At 34.7% G+C, this 18,466-nt stretch overlaps 1 protein-coding gene across 1 annotated transcript; it reads right to left on the reverse strand.

Annotated features, from left to right (window-relative positions):
* Positions 1 to 13,344: 13,344 nt before the first annotated feature.
* LOC126914313 (cell division protein ZipA-like) lies at positions 13,345 to 16,868 on the reverse strand. Its single transcript, XM_050718061.1, has 3 exons — positions 16,743 to 16,868; positions 14,934 to 15,021; positions 13,345 to 14,195 (listed from the first exon to the last, which is right to left on the reverse strand). The coding sequence occupies exons 1-3, from the start codon at positions 16,752 to 16,754 to the stop codon at positions 13,777 to 13,779; spliced, it is 519 nt and encodes a 172-aa protein (XP_050574018.1). The 5' UTR covers positions 16,755 to 16,868; the 3' UTR covers positions 13,345 to 13,776.
* Between the last annotated feature and the right edge of the window lie 1,598 nt (positions 16,869 to 18,466).

The raw sequence follows: 18,466 nt of genomic DNA on the forward strand, positions 1-18,466 counted from the left end.
TTACGGAAAGATTTCGAAACGTCCTGCTTCCGCCGACAAAAAAAAAAACTTTCTCCGACAACAGAAACAGCTAAATTTTACCTGCGTTTTCTCGTGGCACAATGAAACGCATTTCACAAGAATTTTACGGTGATTTGAGTGGTAATCGCTACACAAAAGTTTCCCGCATCGTAGTTCCTCAAGGCTGTCAGTATATTTAGAGGTATTTCCTACTATGGTAGACCGACGTGTAATCACTAAGGCGGGTAAATAATCGTCTTGGTTGACCAGTGAAAAGGCATCTGAAACATTCAAAGGAAGGTGGCTGACAAAGTCTGCATCGTGCTTTTTGTACGCAAATGTCACGCACTCTTCAGAAATACAACGCTCTGTTATTTTTAACGATGATCTGAGATCAATGATCCTTTCGTAGCTGATTATTCCAAGTTACGATCAAATATACGTGGAAGCGTCATGTATAAATATTGAGCCTTTGCGCGGTGTAATTGAATTTCTTTCGGAAATATTCGAATTCTTTCAGCAATTACGAAAGCTGTTTACCTTATCAAAAAGTGAGAAGTTATAACATTTATTGCTATTGAAAATTTCAATTATTTCTTAATTTAAATTTCTACGTAGAGATTCTTGTTAACATTAGATACAGAATATTAAAACCGAAAACGCAATTTTTTTATTCTTGATTTTCGTCTTATTTCGACTTTAAGAATCAACCCTTAAATTTCCTTACACCTGCAGCCGAACACCCTGTATATTAGCTTCTCTGTTAAAATTACAGATTAGGTTTCATAAGTTTTGTGGAAGATTAGTATATTTGACAAATTTTAGCAGTTGTAATGTTTGATTATAATTATTATTAACGTATAATTCGTAATAGGATAAACGAAATTTCCTTTGATAATAGCTTTTAATTATTAGTTATAAAGTAGGAAATGGAAATTATCTTTTTCTGCTATATGTTAAGTTGTTTTATTTTCTTTAAAAACGCCGTTATAGCTATAATTGGTCCGAGAATATAAAACAGTTAAGAAACAAACATACTTCAGAATTGTAAAAATGTTCTCACGAATTCTTTCTTCGCGGAGATGAATGAGAAAGCGATGCGGGACGGAAAATGTATCGGCGCTAACTCCTACCGTGTTCGAGTGACTCTTCTGATTCGCATGACTGAACTCTGAAATGTTAGCACTTAACAATCATTGTGTTTCTTTGCTCATAAATCTGTTTACATCGATACTCGATAGCTACCAACGCAGTTCCTTAGATAATCGAAGGATCCAGTGATGTAACGAACTTCGAATCATTTTTCGAAAGCGGAGTTATGTAGTCGGAATAATGATTCGAAAGTTACACCGTTGCACAATTATCGAATAACCTAATGCTGTATAAGAATACGCTATATATAGCTTTTGATTACAAATTAAGTGCATAGAGTAAACAGAATACAAATATTATATACGTAGATCTTATAGATAGAAATGGTTTAATTATATACACAAAAGTTTATCCAAAGTTTTTATCCAGACATACTTGTAATTTAAATATTCTGATATACAATTGAAATATCCCAGATTAGAACTTTGAAATTTGGTAACAAAGGGCACACTTTTTTCTTTGTTGCGTATATTTCACAACTTTTTAAAATTAACCAAATATAAAAAATAGAATAAATGATTTCTACACACTTTGATATAATATTTCTTTAAAAATATTTTGTTATAAAAGCTATTGTTACTATTATTATTTCTTACTGTTGAGTAAGTAGTTGGCGAAGTAGACAATCTTTTACATGGTCATAAAGTGTGGATTAAAAGATAACCACCGAGGTCCCAAAGGCTCAAGGGTTTCGAATCCAAACATTATGCTCTGACAAATTACTCAGGTAAACAGTCCGCCCAAAGGTATCGGTGGCCGTTACCTACAAGGTAGCTGTAGTTACAGGACATCGACAGTTCGTAGAATTGTGTGTTAGCCAGGAATCGAGTTTCCTTGAACAAGATGCGGAAACAAAACAACTGATATGATTCACCGAAAGACAGACTAAATTCCTAAGCGGTTGCATTTTTGAAATTTAGAAAAGGGATCGAAGTTGTTTCTATACAATTTGGTTTTGAAAGTAGGATGGATTGGAATAATTTATTTGTAATTTGTCGAAAATTCCGTTAAACGTTCAATATTAAGCAATTGAATAAAAATAAATTAAGACATTTTGCAGATCATATTGGGGACAAATCAGGAAGAAGAAATGAAAATCGCAGCAACAAGAAATCGAAACAAGAAGAACGAAATCGCATCGTGCCGCTCGCAATTAACATCTCGATCTAATGAAACTCTCGAAACACCGTATGTTACAATTTTCTACATTCAGCATCCGCGGCAGGGCCACCCCTGTGCGCCACTCTTCAGAAGAGTGGTGCTTCTCTATTTGAGGAGGCAGCGCTTTTCAGCATGTAATACTGTAACGTTTCCAACCGAGCGAATAATAATCCCCGATCTCGATGGTGAGATCGTCGAAAGAACGAATGGAAATCACAACGGAGCCAGTAGCAGCGGCAATAACAACGAAAACAACGGTAACAATGACGACGACCAGAACAGAACGATCGGGGGACGTCGTCGTCGGCAACACACCAGAATTCCTTCGCTTAAAATAAAAGAGACCTCCCCAGCGGTTATTGTATCAATCGTATCGATACAATTGCGTAATTGCGCGTGTGTATGCTCGGTATATTCGACCACGAAGTCGACAAGTGGTTCCCACCGGTGGAGCATGTCAGCACCTTGCCGCAAGACGTCCAATGGGGCGAGTAACACGCGGGTCATTTCGAAAAACAATAGCGGGAACAATGTTAGTAGAATTTATACTCCTCCTTTTCTAATTTAATGTATTATTTCGATCGATTGTTTCTTGTCTTTTTGCCTTCATTGCGTTCCTTTTTTTGTTACACGGCAATTTTTCGATCTGGATAGAGGTTCTTGTCGCCGTTTGCCTCTAATTTGTCAAGCATTTAATATTTGCATTTAATACTTTCGTTTCATTTTGTCTTATTATATGGAAATACTAAATAAAAAAATTTAGAATTCGACAAAATGATAATAGATAAATTATTTTTTTGATTTTATATTAGTCTTTCTACTTGCTAGTTGTATATTTTAATTAGAATATCAATAGGTGAAAATATTAATTTTGTAACAACATAAAATTCTACATATTTTTATTAGCATACTTAAAATAGTAAATACCATCTTTATCTCTTTTCATTTCATTTTATATTATTGTTAGGTATTATTTAGAACTTGACAAGCCACATTTCCGAATCACCAAAATTATAATTACAGCACGAGAAGAGAATCTGAGTCAAATCTCAATGAAAATTCCAAAGTCTACAATACCTCGTACAAGCTCTCTTCGCAATTTTACTTCACCTTTTTTCTCGTTCTCTCTCTTTCTCGTTGGCCATACCTCCCCGTTACTGTCGCTCGGAACAAGGTAACCGGACGAAACAGTAACAAAAAGCTGTCGAGGCACAATGGGGGCGAGGATGTAATTGCGCTCTCCGTCGGTGGGTTAACAAAGGGCACTCGACTATATGTTACAATCTCGATTTCGTCGCCTGATCCTCGAGCGACTAGTCGTCCTCCGCGTCCTGTCGAAGCTTTCGCCATCCGGAATCGGCAAGGGGTGGGAGCCACGACGGTGGTCGAGTGGCCTCTCACAGGTTAGCCGCATTGTACGCTTTGTTTTGAGGTAACAAAACAGAAAATGCGCTCCATACGCGGCCGGCATTGTAGTCAATTAGCGAGCAACTGGAGCACCGCTGCACTTCACCGATTTAGATTTTGGTAACTTTGCTGGGAGACTCGTTACGTCACCGGGAGAGGACTGGCTCTATTCAACTGTTTCGTGCTTTTGAGGTGTCGTAGTTGGTTCTATGTACTTGCAAGATACTTACGTATGTGTACTTGTTTGATAAGCGGATAAGTAATCGCTTCGTTGGTCAGAAGTATTTCTTTTTAAACTTCCTTTCTCGTAGATTCGCTTAATTCTGCTGCTCGAGTCATTTTCGATTCGACAGTATTTTCTGTGTTGTTAAGAAATGTCCTAAGTTAATAAAATTAAAAGTTAAGGAAATACAGGAAAATCGTTACTGACACACATGATCTTTTATTTCTATTTGAGCAAAGATCTTTCGTAAAATATTACAAGCCCTTTTGCTCTGTGAAACAAGAACGGAACTGAAATATAAAAATTCAGAATCGCAGCGGAATTGCAACAGCCCGTATAAAATTCCCACAAAATTTTATAAGACGACGTCGAAAATTGTATAAACGTCGATATAGAATTTAAAGAAATGAATCAATCTTTTGTTTTCTTTCAAAAATTGTTCAAATTTTCTTCGAAATAACTAAAATTATTAGCAAAAGTACTTCGACTTCGTTCAGTTATTTAATAAAAGAGCATATAGATGTATCGAAATACGGGAAAGCAAGAGAATACTGCTGAACGTCGCCGCTAAATCACACGCGCTGGAACGTCTTGAATTTAGCGTTAAGGCGCGCGCTTCGCGTGACGAAGCACCCCTGGTTTTTCGTCGTGAATGAATATTTGCACGTGCTCTGGGGCATCTCGTGTCAGGAATTTAATAAAGCAAAGCCGTGGATGGCCTGCACGTACATTTTCATCGGTTTCGAGCGAAGCACGGCGAACGACAACGCTCCCTCCCCGTTTATGTGAGTACTTAAGAGATGCCAGCTGGGCCCTCCACCCTTCGCGACGTCGACGATCTTTCTGGCTAACGCATTTTTCTTAACTCCTCCAAAATATTTGGCTAATTCATCGGAGGGATACCATCGGTCTACGTTAAACTGGGAATAGCATCTTTCAGTGTATTTAAGCTGTTTGTGATATAAGTAAAAGATATAAAGAGAGTTTGTGTATTTTTTAAGATGTCAGAAATAGGTTTATTAGATTTATCTACAGTTGTAAATATGGTCATATTTTTACATTGTTATAGAATTAGTGAATTATCAAAGAAAAATGTGAAGTGCGTGCTTATTACGATATTTACTTATTGACTTTTTTTTACAATTTTTACATTACTTATTGACTTCTCTTTTACATTTTTCGGAAATCGTTCTTAGTTTCAGCTTTTTACACTTGTTTATAGTGAATATATTATTGTATTTATAATTAAAGGTATAAAATTTTTAATAATTCTAATATGCTGCAAATATTATTATTTGCGAAGACTTTCTAAACATAATTACCTACAACAGAGTTCGAAAAATATAAATAATTAAAAATTAATAAGAAGAAATTCGAAGCAGCTCTCACTAACTTTTTATTCCTTACTACTGGCCTTACTATTTATTTCAGAAATAAAATATATAAATAATATAAAATATAATACAATGATAATAAATATAATATAGCATACCTTCCAGCAATTAACACAATAATTAAAATATTTCCACATTATCGATATGTACGCTATTCTAAATGTGATTCTGATTATCCGTAATAGATTTCAGAAAACAGAAAGATATATTGCAAACATTTGTAAATAAATGCTTATATTTATTAAATTTAATATACTAATAACTCAGATCGCAGAAACAAAAAGTCGTAATGTAAACAATAATTTTCGTCGACCCAAAAAACTGCTCTTATTCGCTGCCCCCCTCTTCACTTCTACACCGTTCTACATTTTCCTCTAGCCGTAGCGATTCACGTGGGGGGTTTTCGAGTTCCAGCGGCGCTCTCCTGTAAAATGCCGCCCCATTGTTAGCCCCGGTCGACGCGCCCATTATGTCTATTTGGCTGATGGGAACAGATTATGTTGGTCGTTGTCATTGAAGGGCTCATCACCGCCATGACACTGATGCCTCGAGCATCGTGAGGGGGAGGGCAGTAGGACGCGCGCTTATTGTCCGAATAAATTATGTCGGGCGCTGATCGTGCCTCGTCGACTACCCTTACCGGTTGCTGAGTGAAATGTCACGGATCGAAAAATAGGGTATCCGTTGTCGAGTGATTTGATTCCTTTATTTTCGCGATCGTCTCTGGCCGCCGTCACGTGCCATTTCCTCTCCACGTTCTCGTTAATCCTTTGAGAGACAACGTTTCTCCGGAAAATTTGCCCCCACCTGGAAAGATTAGTAAATTGTCTATGAGATTTTTGACAGGATGATTTTTTATCTAGGTTTTGACACGTGAAATGTAAAATTCCACATTTATTAATCTCTTAACGGTCAAGGTTTTCTTCAATTTAGACATTAGAAGTAGAAAATGGCTGTCGTTTATATGGACATTTAGTAGATAAAGAATAGTCCTAAAAGAAGGATAATTTATGGTGCAGGATATCTGTAGCTCCTATCTGTGACAATTAATGTTTAAAACAACAAAACAATTAAACGGCGAATGCATTGGTTATGTCCGCTATGGGAATGTATTTTACTTATTGATTAGGTGCTCTATGCGTCATGGATGTGAGCATCACGGGGTTAACTTATTATTAACAACCTTCATGCTTATATTCCTTTTATCTACATAGTTTTTTCTATTATGTCACTATCACATATTTATCTAGCGAAGATTAATAGAAGTCGAAATTAAATAAAAATAGACACCATATTTACTTCACATTTTCAATTACAAACCACAGAAACGGAAACAATTTTCATAAGTTTAAGATTTCCAACTTCAAACCTAAATGTAATTGACAATATCACTTATGTAAATATAATACGATTTACTTGGTGACCAATTGCAATCATTCACCATCTAACTCATGGTATATCTACTCGTATTGCCTCCCCAACAAGCTCCCGATTTATTACAACTGTCACAAGAATTACAACAATCGATTAGCTTCAGAGATTCATTTGCAAATGCCTCAATATATTCAGGATACACTTGTTAAGGGACGAGTTGCTATGTTCGTAATAATTAACTCAGTTAACGTGAAAAGCGAAGTTCCTTCTTAACGAACCCGTCTAATCGGTTAACAGGTTTCACGTTAAAGATTTCGCTAGGAGCGCGTGTTTCGCCGTTCGCTATACGGACGTGCTAACTACATGAAAGTGCATTAAAGGATGCCAACAGGGGGTCGAGCCTAGTTCTACCTGACGTGGCTACCGTTCAAAGCAGCTAAGAACCACCCTTTCGGTATTATTTCGGTATTCTTCTACCAAGAAACTCGGTCACAGGTGTCGATCATTATGGATTTTCCGGCATTACCACGTTCTCGGATTAGACAGAAACGACACGCTCGTTGTTGAACTGTTAGGCGGCCCTCAGTCCACGTCTTGCAAATAAGCTAAGATTATCGTTCACCTTCTAATCTGTTTTCCGATATTAGTGACTTTAATTGTTGAAATTGGCCGAACTTGGGTTCGACTATTTGACAAGTGCACCAAATACACTGAGAAACAAAGCCTGTTAAACTTTCTTATCTTCTCTATTGAACCTCCTTTTCTATTGGACATCCTGGAGGTATAAGAAATGATTTATAAGTTTGCATTTGTGATGGTGAGAAAATCTGCTGTTAGTTTGATGATCTTTAAATTGAGGAGTTTATGGCATACAGATCATATTCGTGATCAGTTGAAAAAGAGGGACCCGTGAAATGTGATAGGGATAGCACAATTATCACATATACTAATTGACTGTCAAAAATGTTCCAAATAATTTACGAAGTCCAAATAGGAGAATTATACATATTATAATCAAGAACTTATTATAATTTTTATAAGATACAAATCTTATACAATCTAACTGTAACATGTACAACGATCGATGAACAAGTATAAATTATCCTAAAATATAAATTAATGTATTATATTTATAATACTTAATGTATGTATTACAGAATATATTAAATATTATGCTCATTATACATTATCATTCTCATAGTACGTACACATTTGTTCCTTTTTTGAGACATGGAATCTGTTCTAAATACAAACAAATGATCGCATATATTCATTATAAAAAAATACGCATTTTTGTGCATCTAACTAAAATTATGCATGACCATAGTTCTGACAACAGAGGCTCAGAATAAATATGAATTCGTATATTCAGAGTTGAACATTATCTTGTTCATACCGTATCGTCGATCAGATATCTCTCCCATATATATCCTAGTCCTTAGGTCTCGAGTTCCTAATAATCAACATAAAAATATTAAAATACATAAGTCATCCCTCAAAATGAACCATAAAGAAGTCATCCATTCTGAAAGACTCCGCGTTGTTCTCAAAACCCTTGTGCAAACATAATTTTTTATCGTATCTACGAGAACTACGTATTCTCCAGCTTGATATCTCTGCAAACATCGCGATCCAGTTTCTTTCGATTTGCGCTCCCTTCCATTGTATAACGCAATTCCTTTCGTACATGATGGCTGTTAGCACACAGGCAACATACGAAAACAGCATGGTCGCGTTCTAAAGACACGATTAAGACGACAAAAAGCTCGCGTGTAACGTAGACTGTAGACAATCCCGAGACCGGCACGCTGGTCCCAGGCTTAAGACCGCATGAAGAAGGATCCACGCACTCTGGCTGATATTCAAAGGAAACGGGTCTCTTCACAATGGCTGACTTCGTAAGGCAAAAATCAGAAAGTTAGGGCGTCTCGTAAGCGAAAAAGGGACGACTGTCGAAATATCTGGATCCCCGAGGGACATGCAGCTGCCGTGAAACACGCAATGATTGGCCACCGTCACTCGTCAGCCATGCTGGATTTTTCCGGTCTAGCTTCTTTTTACAATGGTTTCGCGGTACTGAAAAAGGGTCAGGGGCTTGACGAAATCGGTATCGTTTAGCCGAAGATTCTCTTGCATCGTGTGTGCTTTTTCTTGTACCTTGTATGAACGTTTTCCTTTTAGCTTTGTTCGATGACGTACGATAGGGCACCACATCGTAACAGGGCCGTATAACGCGATTAAAAAATTGCTATTGCTTTCGTAGAAGGCGACTGAAGAGAAATTGAAATGATTATTAAGGGAATAATTTTCAAGAGACATTTCCAAATGCAGAACATACAAATTCTGAAATTGAAGAAAATTTTCATTGCTTAAAAATAAATTAACACGCATATTACTTTCTGCAAGTTTTCTTAATATTAGATAAGTTTAAAAAGGTACAACGACAAACGAAAATTATTAATACTTATATACAAGTTCCAATTTTAAATTTTCCATTTTAAAGTTAAAAATAATTGAATATGTAGTTTATTGTTTATTTACTGAAATATTTCGATACTTTACAAACAAGTTTCGCTCGTGGTGTATATAGAAAGGATTTGGAACAGCAGAACCTTGAACTTGAAACAAGGAAAGCTTCGAGCGAGAAAAGCTGAAACGAGAAGAGGGTTGCGACAGATTTGCCTGCGATTGCTGGCCGCGTGCCGCAACCCTATGGATTAAGCGCAATTATTGGAACACTTTGGCAAACCGCAACCCGTTTCACACGCTCCTTCCATATCTTGTTATGAAAGTTATTAACTCCGCTTTCCAATGGAAAAATGGAACAACAACATTAGTGCGGTAAATCCGGCTGGATTTACGTAAATCTAATTGGATTTATGCCCTATAATTCGTACGTCAATCGTTCGAAGGCATTTTATCATAGACTAATATCAAAAGATTAATAATTATTATAAATAATTATGTTTAAAATATTGTAATTAAAATATTCTATATTTTGTTCTATATAGTATTATATATCTATGTTTTTTAAGATAGGCATATAAGTATATCAAAAAAGGCGAAATGTTGACATATATTTACTTATAACTTGATGTTTCTTTAGTTATATAACTAATCATGCGACATTTTTTTAGATTTAGTAGCCAGAAACGAATAACGTGATGGAATCGATCTTTTAAAAAATTATGCATGACCTGACTCATTGCCGATGAAATTAACCGGTTCTATAAAAGTAACCTTTGTCACGGTTCCACGACTTTATGACTTTATAACTAATTAGATACAATTCTGCGATATAATTGCGATACACTCACAGTGATTGTGTAATACGATGAATATTTTACTAAAAATAAATCGACACGTATTCAACAAAAATTATTACAAAAATGTTGAAGTGCTCTTTTGCTTTCCCGGAAAAAGACAGATTTGAGTAAGAATTATATTTAAGCCGTTCAATTTAATCTACCAATCATAACTTTTACATCTTTCCATTAAAGAACTCATATTTCATGTATTTTTGACTCTTATACCGTTTTATTCCAATTCAGAATCGCTATCAACCAGATAATTCGCGAATTCGCGTCTATACTTCCTTTCACATTTCATCACATCGACATTCACTGGTTAAACAATAAATGGTCGACCCTTGTTCCGTTGTCTGCGTGTGTCCTCGCGTATAAACGTTGCAAAAACGTGACTGTGATTGCGGCAAATCGCATTGTTGCGAAACACCGGTATGCAAAGTCCATTTCAAGTATTAGGTACCTACGTTGTATCGACTTGGCAATAATTAGGTGCGCACACACACAAAGTATGTGCATACGATCTGCTCGCTTTCCATGCAAGACACTCGCATAACGAGCCAGCTGGTAGTGGAAGGCCTGGGAATTAATTGCTTCAATTGAAATTTTCGTTTTGCAAATCGAGTCGTGCTACTCGCGTTCACGATTTGTACGAGTTTCACCGTGAAAATTTAAAATTGTGGCGCTGAACTTACGAAAGGAACGGATTGGTTTCGTGTAGAAATATATGTTGCTTTAGGGAAAGCTGCTTCTGTTCGTGAATCAATAAATCTTGTAGTTAGTACGTTCTCGATCTAATGACTTCATGCAATATTCGTTTCGTTTTCTAGTCTAGTTACTTGTTACCTTACCATAGGAATTTTATGTTTATGTATGCTTTCGAGATCATTTCGTTTTAATTTTCTGGATTTTGTGTTATGAGATTTGACTATCATGATTATATCGATAAAGTTTATCAAACAAATCAGAAAATATATATAGAAATTACAAAATATTTAATATATGTTTCATACAGATTAGAAAAAGTATCTGAATAGTCAATTCTCGATTTCTACTACTTACTATTACTAAACCTCGATATTCAGGCAGCCATGTTTAACACTTATGTGCTTAAGATGACTACTCACGCTGTATATTAATTTTTTGTTAAATATATGGCTACAGTAAATATTTTGTAATCTCTGTACACATCTTCAGATCAGCTTCAGACTTTACTAACATTATCACGACAATCGTGTCTCATTACAATGTTAATGAAATTTTGAAATTTTTTGTGTAACACATACAATACGAACATAAAAGTTTTCTATGGTAAATGTACAAATTTTCTTACTGAATCAATGTACTTCGTCCGGATTGAAAACTTAGAACTAGGACATTTAGAACGTGTTGCAAATTACCAATCAGAATGTCCTGCGTGCATATGTGGCTAGCGCATGCGGTGTCAGCCCGTAACCGGGCGTCACATGCGACCCCTTCAGATGCGGCTTGGGTTTTGGCTTGCTATAACTCCGATAATTATGTTACCAATGCGTCGAAGGACAAAGAGCTCTCGAACGACGTGGATGGCTCGCGAACGAGAGCCAGAAGAGAGATGGTTGCTTGGTAGCCCAGCTGCCGGTAATCCTCCCTTTGTAATTTGCCTCCGTGACCCCTCGCCCCACCATTTTGCCAATGGCGTCGATCCGACGTTGGTTTCTTTCTAAAAAAAAAAAAAAAAGAATAGAATCGCTTCAATATAAGACGAGAAACGCATCGCTTGAACTGTGTGGTACGTGCGCGACTTAATCGAACTTTTGATTCCTATCTTGTTAGCGTTACTGTCATTCACATAAATGTATTTTAGTTCGCTCATAGAGCTATTGGTTTTAGCCTTATGAAGTTACTACAATTAATATTATTTATATATATGCAAGCCTATATTTTATAAAATTTGTCCGAGTAATTCGAAGATTTTACACTTCATATTATATGGTTTGTATATGTATATCGAATGTCGAAATAAATTTATTATATTTATTCTCCTTCCCGCAATATATTTTTCAAAATTAACTAACGAACATTCAAAGACTTTATCGTTTCGTTGCATTATCATCATTTTGAATATTACATTATTACCGTTAAGAAACTAAAATTAAAAATGGGAAAATATAAGTAATATGTGGCAAACTTAATATATAAACAAAATCTAATCCATTTTTCAAAAATAAACCACAAAAATAAAACCTATACTAGTACATAGTCATATAAACGTTGACAATATATAAAACTATATAACACTATAAAAAACTATACAACTGTAATATGAGTTATATAATTATATAACTATATCTAAACTACTAAACTATAACAAAACTACTTCCAACAACTCTACATATAACGATACAAAACGTACTAAAAGGTACAAAGGAACTAAAATCTCGAAAAGAAGAAAAGAAAAGAAATAACACAAGAAAAATAGGAGAAGAAATATCAATACAAGAAGTAAACTCCGTTCCTACGCCACTGGCAGGCGGTTGATGTCACCGTGGCCATGCCCTTTGGATAATAGAGTCCGCGACTTTAATGGACTCGCTAATCCTCTTCCCTGTTTGTCGGTGAGTCCATCCGGGGGATGTATTCAAGGCATGCACGAAGGTAAAAATCGGGGCAGGGTGGTGTGACTGCGGTACGGTCACAGTTTAGGGCTGTTCTCTAACGGAGACTGCAACGTGTGGGTTGTCGCGCGAACGAAGGGCGACGACAAGGGGGTTGTCGTCTACCCTGTCACGTCCCGGAAAGCTGAAAACCCGCCCCTTGTGCGGATCCATCGGTGCGATGATACCTTGATTTCTCGAGTGACGAATTGAGTGCGCTTAATGCGAAGCGGTGCGTTTAACGACGTAATTTGACGTAATGCCATACCATCTTGAATCCCCTCGGTTCGCTTGGTTAAATCCAGTTCTTTCGCGATGGTAAATTGTTGTTCGGTTAACCATGGAATATATGGTATCGTTAAATACGTTTATTAAAATGATAAATGTCGGCTTTTTTCTATTGAAATATGAACAATGTGTATTAATTTACGAACGTCAATTTAGTTTACACTTGGTATTATACGAGAGAAAAACACGTCTTTTCATCTGTCCGTTTATGAGATATAAAAATGAAATTATAAAGAAATAGTTTGTATTTCATGGTATTATCAGTGTATCTAAGTATTTAACTGTATTTTTAATTAGACAAAAATTTAAATCAAGTTCTGATCTGTATCAGAAAAAGAAACATTACGATACCTATTGGTAATAAGGATCAAATTGAAAGGAGATATGTAAAATAACACCACATATGTTTAACTTTAATCGTATTTCTATCGTACGGTATTTCTTCTTTATTTTCCATTGAATTACCATTCAATTCTGTACTACCTTATCTCACAAATACCAATATAACAACCTAAAATATCTTAACATCTGTAATATTTAGCATTCAAAACCAACATTCGAAAATCTTAAGAAATCCTATTCTCAATTTACCAATAATTTCATGAATCCTGTCAAAAAATAATTAACCAAATCTGCTAAACGCTCTACTTCGCTTTCTTTTATTTTCTACTGAACATTCAAATTTTTACTTTCAAACCTTTTAACAAGAAAAAATATACAAAAATCAGTTATCATGCAAAAGTACGACTTTCAAATGAAAATCAAAAATATCACTTTTGATATTTGACCAAACAAAAGTTCTATACAGCAATCTTACAACCACCTTCCAAGTTTGATTACGCTCTTCGAGGGATTGAGTTACTCAGATTGTTTTGGAATTGCAACAATTGTTGAATATGTGGTGGTAATTTGGACGAGTACTGCGGCGCGGCGTTAAAATTTTGCTGTGGAAGAGGGCGATACTGCGGTTGCTGCGGAAGAATTGGTTTCTGGCCGCCGCCCAATGGAATTGATCTATAGTCCGGTTGCTGGACGCCAGAAGCAAATTGCACTTGCGGCCGGTATTGCGAGACCTGCGCCTGCGATAGCTGCTGAGGTTGGCTAGGCTGAGCTGGTCCCAGTTTTGGAATTGGTTGCGCCGGAACTGGCACTACGGGTGGACGAAATTGCTGTGCGTGTAAAAGTTGCTGGATCTGAGCTGGTGCTTGGTTCACTGTACGTAAGTGACCAGCTTGCCTTCTGTCGCGAACGTGGTCTGAAAATTTTCAATTTGAAAAGTTAGAATTACGATGATGGATTGAAGAAATTGTACGAGAAGAGGACTAAATACAAAAGAGATGGCTGCGGTCATCGTTAAACGAAGAATTCATTTCGTAAGTTAAAAGCTAAAAATGAAGACAATGCATACAATGTGCAAAATCTTGTGAAATGTTCAAAATATATTACCCGTTATAATATCTAGTGGACGAAACGAAACTGTGCTTCGTTTCCTTCGTTATGTCTATGGGAATAATGAGTTTGCACAAACGTTTATGATTTAATATAATATAATATAATGTTCGAATAATAAAACATCAAATTGACATAATATAATGTTGGAATAGAAACTTGATGTAAACATTTCTAACGAGTAACTGATACTCGAATGTTAGAAATGCAAGGAATAGCTAAATACTTGAGGTTAAAGTATGACATAAGAGTATACAGTCAACGAAGGATTTGGGTAAAGGTGAATTGAGAGTGAAAGTAAAATTCCTACAACGATATAATAGATCAATATAGGTACTGAGGGAACGAGAGCCGAAAGATCAGACTATTAAAGTACAGGTTTGTCGTAATTGACATGTTTTAAATGCAATGAAATTTTACTAAAATACTATGAATATTTATACACAACTATTGTTAGAATCTTATTAAGAAGATGCAAAAATGTAATCAGAAATACGATTTAATTCGTGAATTTATCGTTGAAAGAACAAAATATATAATTTACCAATGGTAGCGTATTGAAATTCTTGTCCCAAAAGGTCACCAAATACATCACCAGTAGCATAAATGGGCACCACGGCCAATATTAAAACCTACAATTTTTAACAATTGTTAATATCCATCTTGAATGAATCATAGAACTACCTTAACTAAATGGTCTCACTCGCAATTTTGGAAAAAAATATATCGAAATCAATTAAATATCTCTTATAATTAAACGAAGATTTGTTCATTGCTTTATACTGTTTATTATCATTACTTTCGAAACTACCTAGCATTAGCGTAAAATGAATAATTTAACAGCTTTAGTGCAAAACGTAAAAATTGAACGTGTTTATGGAACAACAAAAGTTTACTCTCTAACACGACTCACTTCGCATCTTGTAACGGAGACATGAACGTGTTGACAGTAAAATAGAAAATTATACGAGGATAAATCATTTCTCCTAAATGCCATAAAAATGCGTGTACATGTGAAAATTGTGGATAAAGATAAAAGAAAAAATTGAGTTTATGATCGAGAAAGCTGGCTAATGCAATTTGCCAGTCTCTCGCGATACACACCATTGCACACATCGTACACTTGTAGACATTTACATAATTTAAACAATACGAGTAAAGTAACTTTTCACGAAGGAAAAGGCTGAAAGCAGTAAATACCTGATACACACCTTTCGAATGATGTAGTAGTGCGATTTCTCGCTTGTGATAATAGACTTTTGTGGAAGATAATGTAGGTCAAGTAACTTTCAACGAGAACTGCTATATAATCGAGTATGAATTTATATACCAATGATGTTTTACTCTTTCCTTATTGTGATAATTTAATTGACTAAATAATTAGGTAAAAAATAAGAAACCTCTTTTTAACTGTTATATATTTCAATAGGTAAATTTATATGTATGCAATAACTTTAGATGAACGATATTTATCAATTCCCTGTCAATATTATCATTAGTTAGTTGTTTTTAATTTATTCAACTTGAAAATCTAAGTTCAATCTCATTCATGTAATAAATTAAATTGTCATGAATAAAAATGATATTTATCAATATCTCGTTGACTGATGAGAATGTGAGAAAACAACAAACTTATAATTGATTATCTGAGATTTAGAATTAAGATCTACTCTATATGAATTTACTAAAATTAATTACGAATTAACTTCCACTTGTATACAATGAGTAATAAATTTCTAAGCTGTCACAGGAATAGATAAATCAATCTTCTTAATCTTCCACTTCATTGAGAGAAAGTGTGTCTTTATATGAAATTGAAAAATAGGAGAAACATGCACTGTATAAAATAATTTTCACATTATTCATCCTTTATCTAAACTGAAGTAAGACTAAAATATCCACACAAAGCATACTTATAAGAACAACAGCAAAACACAATTAACGTTTATCAAACAATCTTAATTTATCTTTATTAACTAAAGTAAGAAGGATATATAAAAAAATGAATTTGCTAAACAAAGAAAAGTATTGCTTAAATGTTTACAGATAACATACACGTGGTAATAACAACAAAGCATAATTTATTTATTTTTACTAATTCATTATCACTTAAAAAGAAATAAATCAATGTAAGGAAAAAATTCATCAAACAAAGCAAACATTTGTTTAATTTTCCAGACAAAGCATAACAAAACAATTTAAATTCATTAATAGCTCCCAATTTATCTTTATCAATACAAAAAAGTATGTGTAAGAAAGTATATTTACTAAGAAAGCATAAAATTTTACTAAACATAGAGAAGAATATCTTAAATTAGAAAGGAAAAGATACAAAAGATCGATTTGTACTCACAAGGAACTTCATGTCGAAGGTGTAGGCGAATTCGGGATAGGAGCTGAACGAAACTGGCGGCCGCAACGCGAAGCACTTCTATATGGGCGACCGTTTCCAGGGTAAATGGTCCGGCCAACCACTAACTTTCACGGTTGGTTGGTTTCGACTGAAATTTTTTTCTCCATCATACAGGTCCCCCGCCCGTTCGTCACGTAACAAACGCGGCTCATATGAACGGTATGCAGTATTTCTGTCGCCGTTACCCAGGAAGTAATTCGACTAGGTGTACCAGAAAATCTGGAACTGTGACGATTCGATTTGAAATTATGCCTCGCTTAATGATGGGATTTGCCAATTTAAATCGATTAATTTTCACTTGGTCAAGGATCACTAGGTGTTTCATTAAAGTTATTGAAGTGTAATGGTAGAGGGATAATTAATTGTTACTATGTCACAGATATTGTGTCAAAGGTCATTGGAAATTTTATTAAAAATAAAAGAATCGAAGATTGTGTTTAATAATTTATTTGTTTTCTTCTGCAATGTTTATTTGTCACAAAATATTAATAATTAAGTTTTTCAGAAGACAAAGTGAACAATTTCATTTCTTATACATTTTTACAATATCGTTACTTACATACACGATCAATATTCAATTTTTCAAAAATTAATGATTTATTTCCAAAAATTTATTTATAACCAGGAGATGATATAAATAATAGTAAATTGCGAGATAGGTTTGGAAAAGCAGTATTTGTCGTGTCTTCATTTTTCTCTACTTTTTAAATTATGCAACTGACCAATGTGACTTTTGAATGGCTGAATTGTTAGCAGTAATTAAAATCAGTATTAATTAGTATTATACGATGTAGTTTACTTTACTATGTGATTTATGATGAGGAACTAGTATCTCTCTTCCCTAATATATACCTACCAACTATTATTAAAACGCGTTACGAAAAGTTTTTCCGGCGACAATTACATATTCTCAAAGAAGAAATTAGATGTTCACTTTTTCCAATCATATTGGTTCAATGTACAAAGTATCTATTTCTCAAGAATTCTGCTTTTTCTTATTAGTGTTGTATCAACTATAAAAATTTTTTTTTTAAATACATATGTACTGTGTAAAATTATTGTACGATCTTCTTAAGAAAAATATGATATTAATGAAGCTTTTTGTGTAATGCTTTCAACAATTTTACTATTAATTATTATTTCGCGCACCATTATGCTGAGCAATAGTGTTCGTAATCGTGTTATATCCAAACTAATATCTATCAGTCGTTCGTTCATAAAAATCTAGAGTCACGAGAAAGTTGCTGCCATTAAAATGTAAAAGTCATATACAGTTAATTATTATTATCAGCATTTCGCCCGTAACACCAATTGTGTGGCTGTTGTTTTCGTATTTTGTAGTGCTACTTGGACATGTCATAGGTACTTTTATGGATAGTACGTGGATATTAATATGAACAGCTAGTCTTTAATAAATGAGATCTATAAACACCGTGTTCTAATTATAACATTATAGAAAAAGCAAGATTATTAAACAGCAGCAAAGTAGATTACTCGAATTAAAGTAGATTCAATGGCGAGCTAAAGAAAGTTACTTGTATTTATGGGTATCGTTAAGTTTAAATTTGATGTGTCAATATCGTCAATATTAAATTTTGTCAAACAGCATTCTCTTCCAAGTGTAAAATAACGTTGTTTTATCGCACTATTTGCTTTTTAAACTT

Source organism: Bombus affinis, chromosome 3 (assembly GCF_024516045.1).
Source record: "Bombus affinis isolate iyBomAffi1 chromosome 3, iyBomAffi1.2, whole genome shotgun sequence".
Classification (NCBI taxonomy): domain Eukaryota; kingdom Metazoa; phylum Arthropoda; class Insecta; order Hymenoptera; family Apidae; genus Bombus; species Bombus affinis.

Excerpts from the sequence above, each read along its gene's own strand:
- LOC126914313 (XM_050718061.1), bottom strand. Across the intron at positions 14,196-14,933 it reads ATTTCAATACGCTACCATTG|ACCACGTTCGCGACAGAAGG; the intron begins GTAAATTATATA and ends GAAAATTTTCAG.